At 45.5% G+C, this 21,697-nt stretch overlaps 1 protein-coding gene across 1 annotated transcript; it reads right to left on the bottom strand.

Moving 5' to 3' along the window:
• Positions 1-327: 327 nt before the first annotated feature.
• On the bottom strand, positions 328-21,645 carry LOC117147832 (nuclear pore complex protein DDB_G0274915). The gene is made up of 7 exons (XM_033314891.1): positions 21,628-21,645; positions 21,052-21,227; positions 5,474-5,603; positions 3,958-4,072; positions 3,224-3,384; positions 3,001-3,140; positions 328-2,909 (listed from the first exon to the last, which is right to left on the bottom strand). Exons 2-7 carry the CDS (start codon positions 21,130-21,132, stop codon positions 915-917), a joined length of 2,622 nt encoding a protein of 873 aa, XP_033170782.1. The 5' UTR covers positions 21,133-21,227; positions 21,628-21,645; the 3' UTR covers positions 328-914.
• Positions 21,646-21,697: the final 52 nt, after the last annotated feature.

The raw sequence follows: 21,697 nt of genomic DNA, 5'->3' as shown, positions 1-21,697 counted from the left end.
TTAAATATAATCAACCTAATCAACTACCAAGTTTTAAATATTTTAAAAACGAGCCAATGCAATCGGAAATTGAAACAAGAGAGATCGAAAAAATTGATATCGAGTGTTGTGCAGTTTTTTCTACTCTATTCACACTTTTCCATTCGGACCAGTGTGACCACATGTCGCTCGTAGGCAAAGCAAACGGAAATCCAAAACAGACGCCCTATGTATACGTTTGTAAACACTTTTCTCGTAGTATTTATCGTACTTTAGATTTGGCCTTTGCTCCGCACACACTCCCCGCTTTTCCATTCGAATGTCCTCCAGCGTTTTGCTTTCCATCTATTTTTTTTTTTTTTTCATCCCCACCTGACAGACTTTGCACTTTCCCCGGCTGTAAGTGTATCTGTTATCTGTATTTGTATCTGTATCTGTATCTGCTTTTGAGTGTGCGTGTTTGTTTGTTTGCATTTACTTGCTTTTTTGCTTTTTTCCGGTGAAAAATTGACATATTTCGGTACTTGCAACTGGAGTCGAGTCGACTTGAGTTGAGTTTTCTTTTGGGTTTCCGCTTGGATTTCCGGCATTTCTGCCGGAGACACAAGTCTTTGGGAAGCAGCGGTAGCTCCGCAAACTTTTGGCCGGAATGTGGATGCGGGATGTTGTGGGGTCTGGGTTCCTGGGGTTCCTGGGGTTCCTGGGGAGACTTTTAAAAGGAAGGAAATGGCCAGCGGGGCAATGCCAACAACTGTTTCAATTTGCTCTGATTTTGAAGACCAATTACGTGGCTGTGCAGGGAGTGTACTTCTTACGTCTTACTTCATCATCATTTTTCTTATTTATGGTTTAACAGTTGGTTACTGTCACGATTACGTTTACGTTTACGGTTACTAGTGCGGATTACGGTTGCAGCAACGCGGCTCCGGGCGTCTTTAGCCCAAGATCTTCTTGAAATAGCTAACCGTTTCCGGTTTGGTTAGCGAGCGTCGTCGATTTGGCTTGAATGGCGCCTCGGTCTCCTCCAGGAAGTTGTGTCGCGTTGTGGCCGCCTCGGTCTCCAAATGGCCCTCCTCGTCCTCCTCCTCCTCCTCGGGGCTGCCCATGCCGTTGTTGTCCACCTTGAAGGATCCCTGATTCACTCGCGGATATCTGAACTCCCTGACTGGCTTCGGAATGGCTGTTGTTGCTGCTGCTGCTGCTGCTGCTGCTGTTGTTGTTGCTGCAGCTGCTGTGGCATTCGATTTGATTTCATTAGCTGCGGCTGCTCTGGTAGCAGTAGTTGTTGTTGTTGTTGCTGCTGCTGCTGCGGCTGCTGGTGGCGCTTCACTGGCAATTACCGTTGCTGCTGATGTTGCTGCGGTGTCTTCAGCTACTTTCACGCTTGTTGTCACCTCCACAGCTGCACCTGTTGTCGCTGTCACGGTTGATGTTGCCACAGTGTCAGCGACTGCTGCAGCTGATGTTGTTGCTGCTGCTGCTGTCAGTTCCTTCGATGACGTGACTGTTGATGGCTGCACTTCCTCTTTGGTCGATGTTGCTGCTGCTGCAGGTGTAGTTGCTGTTGCTGCTGCTGCTGTTGTCGTACTGGACGTTGTTGTCGCTCGTGTTGTTGTGGTCGCATGCTCGCTGGCATGTTTGGCCGGCGGCACGTAGTGCGACTTCACCAGCAGCATTGGCGGTATAAAGCGCGTATTGTCGGCGGACTCGTTGACGTGCGTGGCATGTTGCTGCTGCACCGTGGCGCCTTCGTGCAGTATCTGTTGTTGGTGGTGTTGCTGCTGCGAGGGATGTATGGGATGTGCCATGTTGTTGCTGTTGCTCTTGTCCGTGGGCGTGGCATGGCTAGTTGTTGTTGCTGTCGCTGCTGCTGCTGCGCTCGTTGTTGTTGTTGTTGCAGCGGAAGTTGCTGCTGTTGTTGTGCTAGTTGCTGCTGCTGCTGCTGCCGCTTCGGTTGCTGATGTTTTTGTTGTTCGTGGTGCCACCATGGTTGTTGGCTCTGGTTTCTTGGTCGTTGTTGTTGTTGTCTCTTCCGTTTTGGGCGTAGTTGTTGCTGTTGTAGTGGTGGTTGTAATCGTGGTGGTTCTAACCGTTGTTGTTGGCCGCGTGGTTGTTGCCGGCGCCTGTGAACTTGTGGTGTCCACTGCTTTCGGTGTGGTCACCACTTCAGTTGCTGCCGTCGCCGTTGTCGTTGTTGTTGGTGTAGTGGTTGTTGCTGTTGCCGGTGCCGCCAAAGTGGTCGTCTTCAGTGTAGTTGTTGTCATCGCTGGCGATTTGGCTTCAGGAATTGGCGCCATGGTGCGCAGATCCTGCGGCAGGATCTTCTTCTTGTGCGGCAAATGCTCGAATATCTCGTTGGATGCATCGCTATTACTGTCATCCTCGTTAAGGGGCATTCGAATACCAAGACCCATTCCCATGCCCGGAGGCAGTTGCTCCTCACTTAGTGCCGGCTGATCGCCCATCATCAGCTCCTCCTCGTGCTGATGCACCAGCGACTTGCGCGACTTCTGTTGCTGCTGCTGCTGCTGCTGTTGGTTGTGCTGCTGCTGATGGTTACCCTGCAGCTTCTTGGCAAAGTCCGGCGTGATCACCTTCTTGGCCGCCTTCTTCACCGGCTTGGGCACCAGATCCGGTATGCGATACAGTCCGGACAGCGATACGGCGCCCGGAGCATCCGCCTGCATCAGCTCTCCCAATCCGGGAACCGAAACGGGTGGCACTGGTGGCGCCACCTCGATGTTAATGGCCATTCCAGATCGGCGGCCATAGTTGGGCAGCAGATCGATGTCGTTGTTCTCCTTGTTATCAGTGTGGATGTTGTTGATGATCTGCAGCGACTTGAAGTGCGAGTTTGTGATGTCGTTGATGCGCTGCGCCTCCAGACGCTCCTTGGGACAGATTAGCTGTCGAATGGCACGCTCACGATCCTGAAATGGCACACAAGAGTTAAGGGGATTGGAGGGAAATGTGCATATTCGCTTCCATCAATTAATCGTTGCAGGAATAACCCAAGCTCACCTCCTTGCCCTTGCAGGTGTGTCGCAGCAGTCCCTCCTCCTGGCAATTGCGAATCAGCTCGATGCTGGCCGTATCCGCCATATACTGCATGGTTAAATTGGGCATGTCCTTCAGTATGCAAGCATCCGCCCAGCTGGGAACTAGGGGTAGTGCGGTGGGGGAACAAATGGTCCAGAGATCAGTTAGCCCGTAGCTGGAATCCCCACCAGAAATCTCCACCTACCTGGCATTTCGCAGAGGAAGGAGGCCGTTTCGGGTCCACCGCAGCGAAGGGCGTGCCAGCGGTAATCTCGAATGGGATCGATTACGGCGCAGAGCGGAGCATCCATCAGGGGTAGGGATTCGGCCCAGTAACCAGTATCCGCCACCAAGGGACGCGAGTTCCTGACCAGCCGGAAAAAAAACAAATCGTAAACCGATCGCTTGCTCTTGTTACTAATGAAACCCTTTTGACTTTGATGTATGTCTCATATTTATCGTGTTAACTAATTATTTCAGCTGCACCCCTTTTTATTGCTATATGTTTGAGCTTACTGAACGTAATTGGCTGAAAGTCAAAGTTTTGAAACCCGATAACCATTATTATTTTATTTGCCAACCCTTCTCGATTCCACTTAGTGTAACATGTATGCTTCTGATTATATATAAAGAACCCCGACCCTCGGCGTTTTTGCTGTTTGGGGGATTCCCCCACCCCGACTCTGATCCATTCCTAAATGGAGGACCACTATACACATGTCGGCCCCAACAGGACAATTGTCGCTCAGTCCCTTTCGGCTGCATCCCCATGTCCTGTCTATGTATCTGTATCCGTATATTCATGTATCCCTGTATCCGTGTGTCCGTGTAGCCGTGTACCCTTGTATCCTGGTGTCCTTGCATACCCTACACACTACAATGGTCTGCTTTTGTTGCTGGTGTTGATGTTGATGTAGCCGTTGCTATTGTTGTACTTACGACCACATAAAACGATCCGAGTTCTGCGGTCGCATGAGACCAATCCAAACGATGTCGTTCACATCCAATTCCCTCAGCAGGTCGCGCGTTGCATCGAATTGAAAACTGTTGTCGACTGTAAGGACATCTCGCACACACATACACACACACGCAGGACGTTCGGAAAAACAGCGTACGTAGAAGAAGCGTGGAGGGGGGAAAAAAAGGATGAGCAGAGAGAATAGTTCAAATGAAAACGAGACGACAAATGGTTTTTATTTGTTCTACACAGAGTATTTCTATTAAATTCGCCTCGCCTATTGTTGTTTTGTTTGTGAGTGTGTGTGTGTTGTTTTTTTGCCCCCATTTCGATTTCATTTGGGTTTTTTGTTTCAATTGAGCTTTTCGACAGTGGGAAGCCATCAGCTCGATGTTACCCTCCAGTGACAACACAAATTGTTAACAAAACGCTGCCGAAAATGATTTTTTCAACCATTTTTGCCAGCTCTCTTGTGTCGGTTGCCTGTTTTCGCTCCTGTTTTGCGATTCCCATTTAGCTATTGTGTGCGTCACATTTGCATATGTTGCAAAAGAAATAACAAATAGTGTGCGGTGTCAACAAATTGACGCCGGATCCTAAATGCGCTAACTGCTCGCTAAATACTATATTAGTGAATTAAGGCATCAATTGCACAAAAGGTTAAATCTACTGGTTAAAAGCGCCTTCAGTTCGCTTGAATACAAATCCTTGGCACTTTAAATATCCTTCACAATTCACATGCATGTAAATTTACTCTTCCCGACTTTTATTTGGTAAGGATCACAGGACCTCTCGCACACACTATTGAGTCGCTTGTTTTGGGTCATTTGAGCGACCGGCTGATTGTGATAGATGCACCGAACTGCTGGCCATCTTTATCTGGCCACTGTGACCCCAATCTCGACCTGCTACTGTTTCGCAGTGCCCCCCAGCCCACGGAAGCTCCTTGTTTTCGGGGGGAAGGGGTTGATTCCTCTAGCCGCCGGCACTGCAGCGACAGCATTTGTCAGAAGGATTTATTGTATTATGAGAAGGGGTTTAGTTTGGGCGCATAGCAACCCCTTGCTCCGAAAATGAAAAAGGAAAGCCAAAAGCAAAAGCAGTGCGGTAAACGAGGGGGCGGAAAATGCAGGGCAGAGGTTGATTCTACGCCAAAGCTTTTGGGGTCTGGCCACATAAAGGACTCGACTGTGGCTGCGTCACTTTGCTGTCATTTCATTCATTTGCGAACCACAATGGCAATGTCCCTTTGAAATCTGTCTTCTGCACCCGCAGTGCCCTCCAGTTCCAACTATTCCTCCAAGTGCATACGCCAGTTGCTAGGTGACGCTCGTTGGCCGGACATTCGTAAAAATGAGCGATTCCCTCCGGCAGATTTTTTTCTCTGTTCTGTTCTGTGGGCTTATTTGCATTTGAACTTGCATTTTCTTTCCGGAATTTAGCACACAGCTCTGTTGCATCCGGTGCTGCATTTATCGCAGTTGGATTCTCACTTACCCGTCACCAGATTGGCGTGATGAAATTGACAGACGGCATCGGCTTCGAACCAGGATATGCGATCGCGGAAGAAGCGATAGAAGACGTTCAGACCCTCCTGCGGCATCGTCCAGGTGTTGCTCACGTTCACCTGTGAAGGGAACGGAAAAGGTGGGAAATACGGAAAAGAGTTCATTTCGGTTTATTTGTATGCGAGCGGCGCACGGTGCGTATACGTTATGCATTAAGCATACGCCGCGTGGCCCGTAAAGCGTTTACATTTTTAATGCCCAAAGGGGGGCGGGGGCTTTCGAGAGATTGTTGCTTGTAGGTAGGACTCTACGACATTAAAAATACATACAACACACGCGCACATTTGCTTAGTGTGGGTGGGGGGTGGCAGAGGGGTTTTTCTCGATGTAAAATCTGCTTTGAAGCCATGTCGCCATATATTTCATTAGGGCGCAACTGGGAAAAACTGAGCAAACGGGCAGCGGGGGTCGCAACAGCTGCCGCAAAGCAAAGCAGACCAGAATGCCTCACTTCCACTTCCACATCCACCTCCGACTCCTTCTTCTCCTCCTCGAGAGATTCCAAAAATGTTCTTTGTAGCCCACCCGCCGCCCGCGTCCTGAGACCGAGGAACCAAACGCCAGGGGAACCAGCCCGGGTACTCCAGCATCGTCTCCATTTCCGGCTATATCCTCCATCCCCCATCTGCGTCTTCAGCTCACGGAGTCGAGTGACAGACCTCGCTTTCGTACATTAACTAATTAGGAGCAGAGGCCCGAGGACGATGGTGCATAAATGCCCGACGCGAACTCATCTCCCCAGGAATACATACTCGCATAAACGTACATAAGTATGCAAATACATGGTATTCGCAGCGCAAAGCTGATGACAAAGTGCGGCCGAAAGAAGGTGGCATTACGGTGGGCTTAACAAAACGCTCTTGTCAAACGGAAATTTAAATAGCTGATTTCCTCGAGTGTTTCGTATACAAAATGTGCTCTAGATGGGTTTATGATATGAAACATACTTGATGGGTCACTGAGCGAAGGGAAGGGACTATGTGAACTTAGTAGTTTTCTAGTAGCAACTTGTAACTAAAATTAAATGCAAATAGTTAGCTGAAAGACTAATAATCATAGTAGATTGTGGAAACTCATTTTTGACCAAGTTATAATATCGAATTGGAAACACAAACAGACCAACGTCCAATATTAATTTTTATGTAAATGGATTGGTTTTTCAATTTGTTCCACTCATCCGATGTTCATCATAAACGAGGCTTAAAGTCGGTTTTGTGCTTAAACAAATTAAATTTATTTGTGAACATTTCTTAGCAACTTTCCGGTGGGAAAATTCTTGCGGCAAAGCTTTTGGGCGAAAATCCAGTGAAATCAAGAAGATTCAAAAGGAATGCTGGTCATAAATTCGTAAATTTTTTCCAACTTTCTCTGCTCTCCGCCTGTTTTTTTTTCCCCCGTTTTCAATTCGGGATGCCGTATATGCGGGGTGAGTGGCAGGCATTTCATTAACTTAATTAACATTTAATTGAAAAATTCAAAAAAGCGACTTCTTGGCCATTGTGATGCGGGTAGAAGGGCGGAGCGGAAAAAATTCCATCAGCAGGGCAATGAAATGAAAAACGGTATAGAAACGGGGATGAAATGTACAGGGAATGTAAATGTATTTAAATAGGTTTATATTCAGCACTTATCAGTCGATTAATTTTGGTTTCATATCCGTAAAAGCGATTCATTTCTTTATTTCGGCTTTTATTTGTTCGCTTATGAAATATCAATTTAATTTGCCCACAGCCATCGCAGTTATCATACATTTATGGCCCTATATGGCTTTTAATACATATAATATCTTGATGGATATCTGCTGCAAACATGCGACTGTGTTTGCTGTCATTATTAATAATGTAAAGTAAAGTTTTCTGAGGCTGCAATTATTCAACTATTAACATGCAAAATATTTCAGTTGGCTGCTCGCAAAGGCAGTAATCGAGAATATGTAAAGCAGATTGGTATATTTGATCAGCAAATGCGCCTCATTTAATTTGCCCTGCGGATGTGCAACATCAGCGGCATAAAAAAGTCCTGCCACATTTGACACCATAAATCAATCCGTTCCATTGAAGAGCGGCAAAATATCAAATATACAATTTTAGTATTTATAAATAAAATGTATGTTAACCTACTGGGGCTTGAACCCCTTCCCCTTCAAACGGGAGTCGAATGCTCTAACCCCTAGGCTATGCCAAGCTGTCAAAATTCTGAAAAAATTACGTAAGGTGACTCTGTCAAACGAAGGAGGTGAGATTCTAGTTTATCCTTTGGAGCGAGTCCCCTCGCCGCCGGCGGCAGCGCATACAGCTAGTATGCGAACTCCCGATCTCGGGTGTGGTGCCGCCGGTCCGGGTTCGAATCCCGGTGAAGTTAATAAAAGTAGCAACGGAAAATGTTACAAACGTTAACTTTAAGGTTTCTCCAATCGTCAGCCGAGGGAGTGGAGCACAGTAGCTAGCAGCACTAGGATTAGTTATAATAATACACATACATATCTGGTTCCACGCACACATGATTGTAATATATGGATTTACTTAGTTATAAGCACAAAGTCATATTACCGAATGAGGAGGAGGATACACAAACAGACTATAATTGTAAATAAAAACACAAATACACTTTTTTGGTTTTTTTTTATTAAATTTTTATTCAATGGCTTGGTATGGATTGGTTTTTTTATTTGTTCCACTTATGCGATGTTCATCATAAACGCAGCTAAGAGTGGGTTTTTTTGTTTAAACTAATTAAATGTGTTTTGTGAACATTGCTTAGCAACTTTCTGGTGGGAAAATTCTTGCGGCACGGCTTTTGGGCGAAAATCCCGTGAAAATAAAAAGAAGATTCAGAAGGAATGCTGTTCATAAATTCGGAAATTTATTCCAACTTTCTCTGCCCGCCGCGTTCTTTTATCGTTTCCAATTCAGTGTGAGAAGCATTTCATTAACTTAATTAAGACTTAATTAATCAATTCGAAAATAAAAAATAAAATTAAAAATAAAAATGTATATTAACCCCCCTACCGGGATTTGAACCCCTTCACCAACAAACGAGAGTCGAATGCTCTAACCCCTGAGCTATAATCGTTCCAAGCTCCTAGAAAATTACTTGAAATGAATCTGTCAATCCTTATTTTGAAAGGGAACTTTAAGGACTAAGGAACTTTTAAACTTAAAGCGTTTGGCAATTTAAACCTCATTAGTAAAGGCACGCAATTGAGTCGCAATGTGATACTGCAACATACGCTACTAAAGTGCCGCACTTGCAGCTTGGCAACGATAGCAGCAATTGCTGCAGAAGTAATGGGAGCAATAGGTGCAACATAATCATCTTAAAATATTACGAAATCAATATCGTTAGTACTGGAAAATCAGATACAGAGAGGAAAGTTCAATCCAAATTAGAACTATTAAATTTTCTATCCAACTTTACTACAAATATTGGCAACATCAGCACTCAAGCAAGTGCAACTGCAACTGCAGCAGATGTTGTGTTGCCACCGATTGTTGATTTTCCAAATATATATATTATATATATGCATCTCCTTTTTCCCAGCTACCTTTTTTGCTTTTCTTGTGCCTGTCGGAGACTCCGCAACTTGCTGTGCAAACAATTCCACGGTTGCCACTTCTTTGGCGGCGCCTCCTGCTGTTGCTGCTGCAGCTGCAGTTGCTGCTGTTGCTGATGTTGCTGCTGCTGCTGCTGCTGCTGCTGCTGCTGCTGTTGTTTGTCTGCTGTTTTCCCCCTAGTTATGCTTTGTTTGTAATTATGATGAAGACATCCTGTGGCAGCGCGGGCGTTGCGAGTACAAATTAAACAAAAGAATAAGTGAAATCACAAAGCGCTGCAAAAGACTTCTTTGTGCTTGTATAATTTTTGTATTCTTGTATTTGCATTTTGCGCAAGGGGCGCGTGGAGCGGGGAACAAGTTAGCACAATGCATCCCCTGGATTTTCCGGAAAAGTGCTCTGTTTGCACCTTTTAATCATGGGTTTCTATTTTACTTTGGCACAGAGCGGGAAATTAAGCGCTAAGTACTTGGGAACCGAACATTTAGCCAAAGGATGTAATGAGATCAGCAACTTGGTAAAGGGTTTTAAGTGGGTGCGCTTTGTTGTCAAACGTTTTCCAACCTATGGAGCCATGCGAAGTGGGGCTATGTGCAATTATATAATTACGCCATTATATATTCCAAAAAGTTATGCACAGCTTTGGGCAGCTTTAAGAAGTTAACTTTTATTTATTAACTTCCTGCTACATGTACTTTTTATGCGCTCTCGACTAGCGGCTAAAACTGTATTATTTGCATACTTCCCCCAGCTCGGATCCAAAACAAATTGTGAATGCATAATGTGAGCTGATTCATCCCTTTTGATAACGTTAACATGCCCCATTCTCCGTGCCCCCGCTCCACCTGAGCTCAAAGGAAAGTATTTTCATTTTCCTCTTCTTCATTGGCTTTTTACCAAGTACTCGAGCGATTATAATGGAACTTGCTGGCAAGATGGCTGGCGAGCTGGCTAAGAGGATGAGAATGATGATGAGGATTGGAGGGCGGTCCTTTGGCCCGGGGTGTCAACACAATCAGCGCCTGTGGCGCTTTCAAGTGGCTCCAATCTATGCCCGAGTCGTGCGTGAATCATAAGTATCTTGTTCCAGTACAAGCGACTATATCCATTTACATATACATATATATGTACGAGTATGTATGTGTATATGCCCACATATACCCACATATATGCAGATGTATGCTAATGTGGCAGCCACAAAATGGGGCGCGTTTAAAATCAAATACGCCCGTTGGCGCAAGGTGTGTACATTAACAATCCTTTTGATATATTGGCATATTTAATGCCACCTGTTATTTTTTTTTTTGCTTTAATATTTCCGTCCTTGGCTAAATATTGCGTCAGAAAAGCTGCCAAGTCAAACGGCTTATTTATGAATTAGCAATGTGATTTTTGAGTTTTATTTCTCCCTAGTCTGCCATTTTCTCGCCCACCTTGCGGCAAGCTTATGTTTCAGATGATTTACACCCCATAAGGTTGGCCATTATGGTAATGAAGCGTCTGGAGCGACGGAGCGGGACGACCTGGCATTATATACTTTTATGGCGATAAATTGCTGGCCACGGTGCGTATGAGCGATGGTAGGTAAGCTGCAAAAGCGGACGAAAATGCAGACTTGCCGCGATTGGTAATCAAAGAAAAAGGCAGAAAAGCACAGGTAGAAATCCAGAGGTTTGGATACCATTTATTGCGTAGCACCTACTTAAATGTTCCATTTTCTATATTACTTCCAGATAGCCCAGATCATTATATGTATGTGAAATGAGAATGGATGACAAGGCCATCGAAGAGCTGCAGCTCGTGTTGAAGTAGCTCCTCCGTTAGCTGCTCAATTTGTCGATGCTGCGTTCGAGTATCCTCGATGTGCGTCAAGTGGCAATTGTGCAGGCAGCCACCCAGCGCCACCCAGCGCCACCCAGCGCCACCCATCGCCCAACATTACCTGCAGCCTCTATCCAACGACAGGTGGTTTAGAAACGACTGGGGGCGACTGAGGATATATAAATAACGATGACACTGGGTGGCAGAGAAATATGCACAGAGCAGAAATAAATGAAACGAGAGCGTGACCCGTCGCCTTGTATAAAATATATCGTGATGTCACAGTGGCACTGCAATGTCCTTGGCAGGTCACCACCCAACCCACCCAGCAGCCAGCCACCTACGTCCACCGCCCCCTAAGGCAGACAGTGGGACATGTAATTGTAACAGACTGTGCCAAAAACAGCGGCAACAAAGCCGTTTTTACACCCAACCAGCTCCCTCCCTTTGGCGGTCCAACAATGGACGAAGGACGAAGGATAACACAACGCCCACCGCCCGCCGCCCACCGCCCACTGCTGCCATCCAAGGCAGCAGCAATGGAGGAAAATGGGAAACGAAGCTGCAGCTGTCAACTGTCGCGCTTGCTTACATGCACGGGAAATTTATTAAAATTGAAGACAACCAGCGCTGCAAGTCAGCTTGCCAGTTTGTCAGTTTGTCAGTTTGTCACTGTGTCAGCCAGTCAATCCATCAGTCCGCCAGCCATTCAGTCAGTCTGCAGATGAGTGCGTGACACGAGGGCTTTAGGGGATTAAGTGGGGCCGAGATATCCAGGGAAATTGCAATCTGGCCAGTCAATCAGCGAGGTGAGACAAATGGGGGAAAATGGGGGAAAATGCTGCAATGAGTACATCTCGATAAGAGGAAAAACACTGCTGGAAATGAAAGAGTTCACGATCTTAAAACTGAACTAGCTCTTCATTTTGTAAAATATATTTATCAGTTGCTGTTTTGTAGTCTGATTATCCTTAAATCATTAATTTTAAAACATTTTAAAGCCACTTCTAGCTGCATCAAAAAGCAGGCAGGATAATGTTTTCGGCTGCGGAAAAAGATGATTTTTGGGCCACGAGTCGTGTGCTTCGTGGGTTAATGGGGCCGCCAAGGAGATGGCGAGAAGGACATGGACAACAACATGTGTTTCGGGTGCAGCCCCAAGGATAACATCGTAATTTGTTGTGCATCGCCTAATCCTTGCGCTACTTTCGAGCCAATGTGAATTATGCGCACTTAAGTCAACTCTTTGCCGCACCCCAGGACACGAAACCATGCAAGCACATCCTGCCGCACGAACTCACTTCGTCCTGTGCCCTCGTGTGCGTGTGCGTGTATGTGTGTGTGTGTGTCTGTGCGAATTTTCCTTCGCTTGTATTATTGCAACCAGCTTAAGAGATTTTATCCAGCGAAAAAAATAGAGAAAACTGGGCGTTACGGTACAGCCAAGACGTTCCGAATGGCAGCTGAAAAGAAATTAAATTTCTCAGGGAAAAATGCCAGGGAAATGAGAGAGGATGCCGTGGAATGCGTTGACAGGTGCCCTAACTGTTATTCCTGCAAATCAAGCTTGAGAAAATAGTGTGCGAAAACCCAAATCAAATAGAACCAATTTTCGCATACTGGGGCATCTCCCAAAACCGTTTTCAGTGCACCTAAATGCTGAATAAAGCTAGCCAAGCTGAATATCCCGCAATTATTCAGTTAGCCATGGAAACACACAGTGCACTTGGAATAAATCATTAAAAATAAGTAAGTGGGTAAGTAATCGGATTTATTTAATTGCTAAGTGCATTTTTGGCAGTTCGCTTAGCTTGAGTGCAGCGAAAAATGCAGCATAGCTTATTAATTTGCAAAATAATAGTTGTCAAAAGAGGAGTGCAATTCTCGCAGTGCAGCCAACAACTTGACTGCAGTGAACTAAACTAAGATGAAGGGAATCCGCTGGGTGCGCGCAGCTGAAGCAGTTAAAGTTTCTAATTGAAATTGAAACAGAGCGGCGGACAGCGGACAACGGACAACGCTACACGGACAAGAAAGCCGCCAGTTTCTGGGAGCCGAGTTGAAGAAAGGACGCTGAGCTAACCGGAGGGATGGCTAAAGATGATTGCCAGGAGTTGGTTCCTGCAAACTCCACCCCCCTCCCTCCTGCAGCTATGCAAATTGATTAGCGAGAATGAAATCCCCTGGAATACCCGAGGGGCGGATAAATGCCAAATGGAGGTGGTGCAGCGGACAAGGAGCTTGCAAGGAGTTCCCGCTAACGCATTATCCTTCACTCCCCCGCCAGATTGTCATTGGTCGAGGATGCAAAAAGCCCGGTTTTATGTACTCCTGGATTGGCATCTGTTCAATTTGCAAAATGTGCTGGCAGCAAGGAGCTTAAATGCAAGGCGGCATGAATAAATATCAAGCGTCGCCACTGAATAATACAGATCGTTGTATTATTAAAACAAACTTGCAAACTGCATTGCACAGATCTTCTGGTTTTATGTGTTCTTTTTTCTTTTTTTGGTCTATTGAAAATGTCAAAAACAAAACTCACATTCATTTGAATCGAAAGAAGATGCATTCAAACATTGCAAAATAAATGCGCTTGAGTAGTAATCTCTGGCTAAGTTGGTGCTGTTGGCGACCACACAGTCCATCGATATCATAAAGTTTTCCATGGAAAGTTGATTGCGGGAGGCTTAAGTTAGCAGCGCCCCCCTTTTTCCAAGTCGCTGTGCAAAAAAAAAATATATATATGTATATATAAAAGTGCTGATAATCCAGTGCCACCCCTTTTCGGCCTTCGAGTTGGCAAATCGTTGCATAAACTTTTACCTGCTCCTAAGGAAACTAAGTCCTTCCGCACCAAATCCCAAATCCCTGCAGGGAATCGGTGATGCAGCCAGCCAGTCAGCCAGTCAGCCATTCTTTCCCTAGGTATCCCAATATCATGGCCCAGATAAAACTTGGACAGCTTGCGGATTCGCTTCGAATTCTAATTAAAAGCGCAGAAACTTTTGCTCCGCAACATTTTGGCCAGATGATCGCAATCGAAATTGTCGCACATTATGCAGCAGGGGTGGCGTTCAGTTGTGGGTGGTGCTGGTACACCGGCTAGATTGGCCATAAAGCAACCGCAACATGGCCGAAATGAAAATGTGCAGCGGAGGACAATGGCAATGGGGAAGGCAAAGGCCGAAAGGCAGAAAGCCAGCAAGGCAGAAAGTCGCCTGGGAAAAGTTTCTCAACTTTTGTCACATTTAATTAACATGAATCAATGGCTCATCCGGTCGAGCATGGGGGGGATTTAGTTTGGGCGATGGTGCACAGGGGCGTACCCACAACTTTTTACGAGGGGCATCGATCGATTTTTCTAACAATTGCATTTACATGCTAACTAAGAAGTAAGTCAAAAGTTAACTATGATTGAACGAAAATAGTACATTTTCTTATTATTATGCAGTAAAGAGGTATTAGTAAACATACTAAAATGCTGAGGGGAACCCCCCTTTTGTGCGCCCCTGCCCCATTTGGTGGTGAGAAGGGGTTGGGTGGTGTTGGGTGTTCAATGCTCAGGCACGCAAGCTAAAATTTATTGGGCACCCCAGTTCGTCTGCAATAAACTTGAAATTTTCATGCCAACGACTCATTTAACTTGAGCACTGAATTAACAATTTATGCGAATATGTGTGCTTGTATGTGTGCGTGTGTGTGTGTGGGCGTTGTGTGCATGTATGCATGGCTACATATGTGCCAGTGTGGGTGTGTGAGTTTTATGACTTAACCGACACAAATTACTTAATGCCGTTCGTTCTTTATTGTTCAATTATTAAACAAGGCCTGAAGGCATAAAAAAGTTTAACACACACATTAGAAGTTGCCCATGTGTGCATATGTGTGTGTTGTTTCTTCTTTTTTGTGTTTAATCAGGCAGCTCGGCAACGAGAGTGGGAAAAGTGGGTAAAGTGCCCCGATTAATGGGCCAGCATTTGTTATCAATGATGCCCAAGTGAACGATAATGTTCCAACAACAAGGATGTTGCCCAGATGGGCCAATGAAAGAGGGGGTTTTCGGTTGGGCATCCCACTTGCTGCACACCCATCATCATTATCCCATTCTCATTATCGTCCTTGTCAATTGCGATTGTGGGATGATGCGAACACACTGGGGATAAGGCCAAAACGGTTTTTGCTTTCTAAATTCAAAGTCATGAGAGCAGTTTATCTACGAGTATGTGCCCCCGATTTCTTTCAGTGTCATCATCATTGGGGGCTAATGTCCGACACATTAATATACGCTTTGGGGTCAAGCTGTGGGCCAAGACCAAGTCCCCCTCATAACAGTACGTTTGTAAAGTCCTGCATCCCTTTAAGGACCTGCGTTTTAGTGATTAAAACACACACACACACAGACAAACTTGCAAGCGAGCACTTTTATTTACTGTTAATTAATTCGTAATGTAATCCTTTTTCGCAGTTTCTCCGCTCTGCACGCTTTTCATTCTAATTTTTTATATTTTTTTGCATGGCTTTGCAAATGCACGTGTCACAAAAGCGCACCTGTCTCTTCGCCTCCGTTTAAGTCCTGCGCTTTTTTTCCCGAGACGTGGCAGGACCTCAAAGCGCCAGCTTCTAATTTGCTGCTAAATGGAAGCGAAAACGCTTTGTTTGTGCATAACGAGGCGTGCAGTGGCCCAAACAAAGGAGGGGAATCCAGCGAAGGGGCTGCGGCTCCGCGGGGGATTCGGATTCGCTTTTGTCCCCGCGTCGGCGAGGATGAAGACTACTGCACTTTGCCCGCATCCAGCGAAGGACACGCCACCCATGCACCCAACCACTCGGCCACCCACAGAACGGGGTCAAAGGGCGCCAAGGAGAGGGGCATGGGCGGCGGGGTGGCAATCGAGTTGATTACCACGCGAACGCCGAACAAAAGACAATGGTGGGGGTGATGGGTGATGGGTGGCGAGCAGAAAAATGCGGGGAGCTGCTAAAGGTCCACGTGCCAATTGCTTCATTACTTGCACATTTTCAACTCAATAACATTCGCCCCCCACCCACCGCCCCCCCTCCCTTGCCAAACGAACGATGGAAATAAAAAAGCGAGAAGGGCATTCCGTGCAACAATGGCGAGAGCCCGTGGAAAAGTGTTGTAAAACGGGTGTAACTAAGCTGCAGAAATTTCACAGCCATAAAAGTGGAGGTTGAAAAGCAGCTTTAACAACTTCCTCTGCATAATTTCTTCAGCTAAATCAGTAGTATTTCGAAATAACTCGAAATAACATTCAAATGGCGCCCAGAAGTATGCAGCGAAAAGGGCAGCAAACTCGTTGGTTTGTTAACTATAATGTTAACAAACACCTGTAGCTGAAGTTTCAGTGTAGACGTGTAATTTCATATGCGTGATGGGCCAAGTTGGCCGATTTCCGGCCGCATCGAATGCCGTTTGCAATTCCGCGTATCCCTCGCTTATCTCGTTCGATGCCAAAGTGCAAATTTGTGTATTGTTTATCCTCGTTAACCTGCATCCTGCCCACAGACGCACACAGCAGTATCTGATATCTATGGGGCATCCATTGCGGTGGGCAAACATTTGCGTAACCCCCTCCCTACCCCCTGCCATTTGACCGGCCTAACAATTTCTTAATTACGTTTGTCAACATTCGAGGATTGCACAAGCGACCACAGAGCAGCGCAAACATTGCCGATGCATTCCGACTTGCAGTTTCCAATTTCGAATTCCCGACGCCATCGCCTGTGCGGATGGACTGTATTTCTAATCGGGTTAACCACTCGGCGGCCGTGGGACCAAGAAATAATTAAATTATATAAAGTCATTCGGCATTCGATTGGAAATGAAATTGACTCGCCTAGCCAGTTTAAGCAGTCGAAATACCTTGGAGAACGAAGTATTTCCATGTGATATCTGTGCACCACTTTGCGCACTAATCCATTCACATAGTATTTTGCAACAGTGCCGCATAGTGTTGAGAAGGAAATCAAGTTCATATGCTGGACTTTTGGAATATGAAGTCTCTGGCAGATTTGCAACAAAATTCGCAAATTGGCCTAAACGATGTGTCAACACACCTCAACTAACTGACGCATTTTCCCCATTTCGCATTCCCTCGGAAAGTTTGCCTTCTTCGCTTTGAAGCTTTGAACCTGCCGGCAATCAGCTGATGAAGCTGAATGCAAACACTTTTCAACTTTTCAATGGTCGGGGTGAGGCGCAGATAACGCAATTATGAAGAAAGTTCCTTCCATTCAAAGGATCAGAGGAAAAGCCCACATGGTCCGGAGTTTTGTGTTGAAAACTCGTAGTGAGGACGTTGCTAATTTCATAAATTAAGCAAAATTAACACGTCATCATATGTGTGGCATTATATTTCTTTTCATACACACTCGGTGAGTATTCAAATTCAACGAGGACGAATGCCCAAAAAAGCATACATTTTCATGGCAATCGAGTTTAAGCAGAATTTCCCACTTAAGCCTTCAGGTTCGGTGAAAATTTTCGGGTTGGCAGCTGGCTGTCGACTCTTTTGCCTTCACCTCTGTGCCCCTGGTTGACCTGGTTCCCATTGTCCTGTCCCCATTGTCCTTGCTCGGCGGAGATATATACGTGTGTGTCAACCATTTGATGGTCCATCTGTTTATCCGACTGTCTATCTGTCATTCTGTTTGTCTATTTGTCCATTTGCCTGTTTGTCTTTTTGTGCGCTGGGCGCCAACTTTGTTAATGTCCTGCTGGATTGCCCACCAGGCCTAGAGGACCCATTTCATTTCTCTACACTGTAAACTATGCAGACATGTAAGTGTATGAACAAAATTCGATGGCATGGCAGTTTGTTTGCCCGAAAACTCTTTTCTTTTCTCCACTTATTTGTGACTGAATGTCCTTCAAGCACCGCATGCAACTCACAAAATCATGGGCATTCACAGCGAGTTTTGACTGACTTCAAGGCTGGCCAACAGGAGATCACAATCAGCGGGGCTCCTTTTGGTCGCAATATGGCCAAGGATACAGATGGGTGAGCTGCCAAGGATTCGATATGCGGTCGCTCCGTGGTTCATTTTAACTTCCGGTTCCGTTTTTTCCCCTGCGTTTCAGCTGGTGCGAAGTAATTGGCTGCGAAAATGCTGCCATAAATCAAACCGATAATTATGTGGGCGACTGCGCAACTTTTTCGCACCAGCCCAAGCCATCATCAAATATAACCGAAATGTAAAAAAAAAATTGGAAAGAAATGGAATGGGAAGTCAGGCTCATTTTGATTGCCGTCCATAAATTATGATTTGATGTGCGAAATAGTTGGGCGCCTGTCGGTGATGGGTGGCCAATTGGCGGTAGGTGAATGCAGCTCAAGGTCGGATACACTTTTTTTCCGGATTTTCCTCTTTTTTTACGTCTCTCTTTGGCGCTGCCTTCTGTGTCTGCTGGGCGGCCTTCGCCGGCCGCGTCCTTGAGTGGGTGGTGCTCTGGGTGACTCGCAGGCGGATGCCGGGAAAAGTGAAACTGGAAGCGGAGCAGGAGGAGCAGAAGGAGCGGGAGGAGCAACTCCATGCTCCATTTTGTGGCCGTGGCATGATTAATTGCTCATTGTTGCGGCGGCCACATCGTAAATTGCTTTCACGTCTCGTGAATCTCGTGTCGGGCGCACGTGAATGCCATGAATAAGAGCGGAATGAAACGGAATGAAATCGGCCCAAAAATCGGCTACACTGCAATAAAATAAGTGAGCGTTCTAGCCAAGTGCGGTCTAGTTCAAGTTCTGCCTAGATAAATTCAAAGTGGGGTATTTATCAATCTAAAAACTGGCACAAATGAAATAGTTTTTAAATATTAGCCCTTCTCACATCCTTTGGATTGCCGTTCTGAGGTGAATATTTTATTGCCAGTGTGCGAGGCCAAATTTCCCAGCTCATCTCGTGTCATCCTGGCTAACGTTTAAGGCGTTCCGCATTGTTTATCTTCCTGCTCCTTGGCCTCCTTGCTCCGCCCGACTAATGTTACATTATTAATGCATCTGCATGAAGCCTCCTCAAGCCTTCGTATGCAAATTAGGGACCAGGCCAGAGTTTTCACCCGCATTTCCCGCTGACGAGACGTGCTCAACGAAAAAAGAAAAGAAAACCCAAAAATGTGAGCTAGAAAATGCCCAACACGATGGCTGTGTCTGTTACTCTACGAGTAGAAGTGATAAATGATTGAGCGAATCTTCGGATACATGGCAAATCCAGGCCCAAATGAGCTGCCAAACTGGATTTCGCCTTAGAAAGTGAAACTGTTGGCCAATCATAATTGTACAACTACTTCCCACTGACCCCATTTATTCATTGATTTGGTGATTATATTTTCACTTTCTCTTTGAACAGCTTAACGGGGATAATCCCCAACATCATCGGTTCGTCAAAGTAAATGTGAAATGTAAATTAAGGTGTTGCCCAGCCAAGGATCCTTTGTTGGCTACAACACCATTATTATACGTTGTTGGTTCACTTGAATGGGCTGATAACTCCTTATAACAATCAAATATCATATCATATGATATATCATATGGAAAATACGAGCTGTTCCCACAAAAGTTCTGCTCCAAATTGAATTATACGGCTAGGTTAGTCGAGGCTAAACTTTCGTCCTTATAGAGTGCGGTTGGCTTCGGCTGCGGTGTTTTTCCAACCCAGCAATAGCAATCACGATAATAAGCATAAATAAAGAGGCCAACAAAAAAATTACACAGCCATAAAAAAGGGCAAATGGCATAAAGGCGGTTGGGGGAAGAAGCCAGCTCCGTGACCACCACCAGCTCCAGCACCAGTTCCAGCTCCAATCCCAACCCCAAGCTCCTCCATCATCATTCGTCTTTGCTGGCCATGTGGAAAGGGTCGAATAACCCGGACCAGACCATGCCAGACCCAACAAACAAGCTGGCAAGCAAGTAAGCAAGCGAACAAACAAACAAACAAATAAACGAATGGACGTTGAGAATGAGAACACAAACAAGTTTTGTAGTGGGCTGCAACCGCTGAACAACCTCGTAAAAACTTATTTAATTTGTGATTTATATGAATAAAATTGTGTAGTAAATTCACTGAAATTATTCATTTCGCAGCGCTTACGGGCGGGTGGACAGTTCGAAACAGGACAACCCGAGAAAAAAGAAAAAAGTGCACTGAAAGAAACAGGCGGCGATTCCTTGAAATGAATTCAAAGGACTTTGCATATGGTTGCCTACTTTTGAGCGCTTTCATAAAATCTCAATTAACTGCCTGTGAGTACTTCTTTTATTCTTTTTTGATCGAAACATATTAGCCAATTATTTTTGCCAGTGCAAGTGGCACAGCAGATCGGGTCGAAAGGATAAGCTCAGCACAAGACCAAAACAAGAACGTTGCCAAAATCAACTGCTGAGGATACGGCGACAACAACGGCGGCTAAGAAAACTTTTTGCTGGCCAACCAAAGAGTTTCGCATTTTTGATTTACTCTCGAGCAGAAGAATCGCAACTTTTGCGCATATAAATTTGGGCCAACGATGGTCAGACAAGTCTCCCACCCCAACTGGATGTATTCCCAAAAATATCTTAGCCCAATCTCGGTTCAAATGATTTTCGATTACCAACTAGCCGCAATTTAGTCTGGAATTTTCTGGCGGTGGTTCCGTTTCCTGAGTTTCGAGAAGTTTGAAAACAGACATTAAAAATAGCTCCACTGACATTTATGCCGCTATTTTGATTTGGGGCCGCAATAATTTCGTAATTTATTAGCATTCATGAGTTTATATTTCATTCGACTGGCGGTGGTGGCAGGTATCACTTACAGAAGTTGTGGAATAATTTAAAATACATTAAGTTGCCGCATTGCCAGGCGTTTTGCTGCGGGCATTTTGGCAAATGATTGTTTGGATTGTAAATTGACTAGCTTTAAATGCCATGACCTCGAGTCAAGCGAGCGCAAGCTGGGCAATTTATGGTTTGTCCTTTGGGTGAAGCTCAATGGCATTAGAGCACAAAGGAAAAGGACATGTGGCACATAGTGCATAGTTCCGCAGCAGCTTCGCATATTTAAGCACTCTATTCGCACTTTGAGCTATTTAACTTGGAGCTCGGATTTTGATAGGATCGAATATGGTTGTACTTACCGCTCTAGCATCGCAACGCATTCCCAGGCTGATTACCAGGCAGAGGCCCAAAAAGGACACCAGGCAGCGAGGTCGCATCATTATTTCTTTTTTCAATTCTTCTGTCGACAAGGATAACCACCTTTGCTTATGTCTCGGTCTTTATTTGTTGAAGGTTCTCAATTTTTTGGCGCTCACTATAAAAAAAAAATGAAACAATCGCATTGGAAGTTGTTCATTAACGCATCGGCATGGAGTTTGGCGAAAGGATTTTCATTTTTATGACGGGGTCCTTCTTCCCTCTCCCCCTCGCCCTCTCTCTCTCTCTCTCTCTCTTCCCGTGCAGGACACTTTTAATATTTCTGCTGTGTCCACGCAACAATAACAAGGAATAAAACATTTTGCCGGCGCCGCGGCGACTTGTTTACTTTCACTACCGCAAGGACTCACTCACACACGCACGCAAACACACGCACACCCCCAAGCTCACAGGATACGAATTGCAGAGGCAGGAGAGACAGAGAGAGAGGGAGAAACAGAAAGAGAGAGACGGGAGTAAAAACGAATCCTTCCAGGAGCCCCAAAAGCACAACGAACCGAACGCGCGCGCGGCACGAATTGTTCTGGCGCCTCGACGGCGAAAGAGGTCCTTTTTAATATCCTGACG

The sequence above is a fragment of the Drosophila mauritiana genome, chromosome X (genome assembly GCF_004382145.1).
Source record: "Drosophila mauritiana strain mau12 chromosome X, ASM438214v1, whole genome shotgun sequence".
NCBI classification, from domain to species: Eukaryota; Metazoa; Arthropoda; class Insecta; order Diptera; family Drosophilidae; genus Drosophila; species Drosophila mauritiana.
The sequence above is the reverse complement of the archived record's forward strand: the minus strand, read 5'-3'. Positions and strand labels throughout refer to the sequence as shown.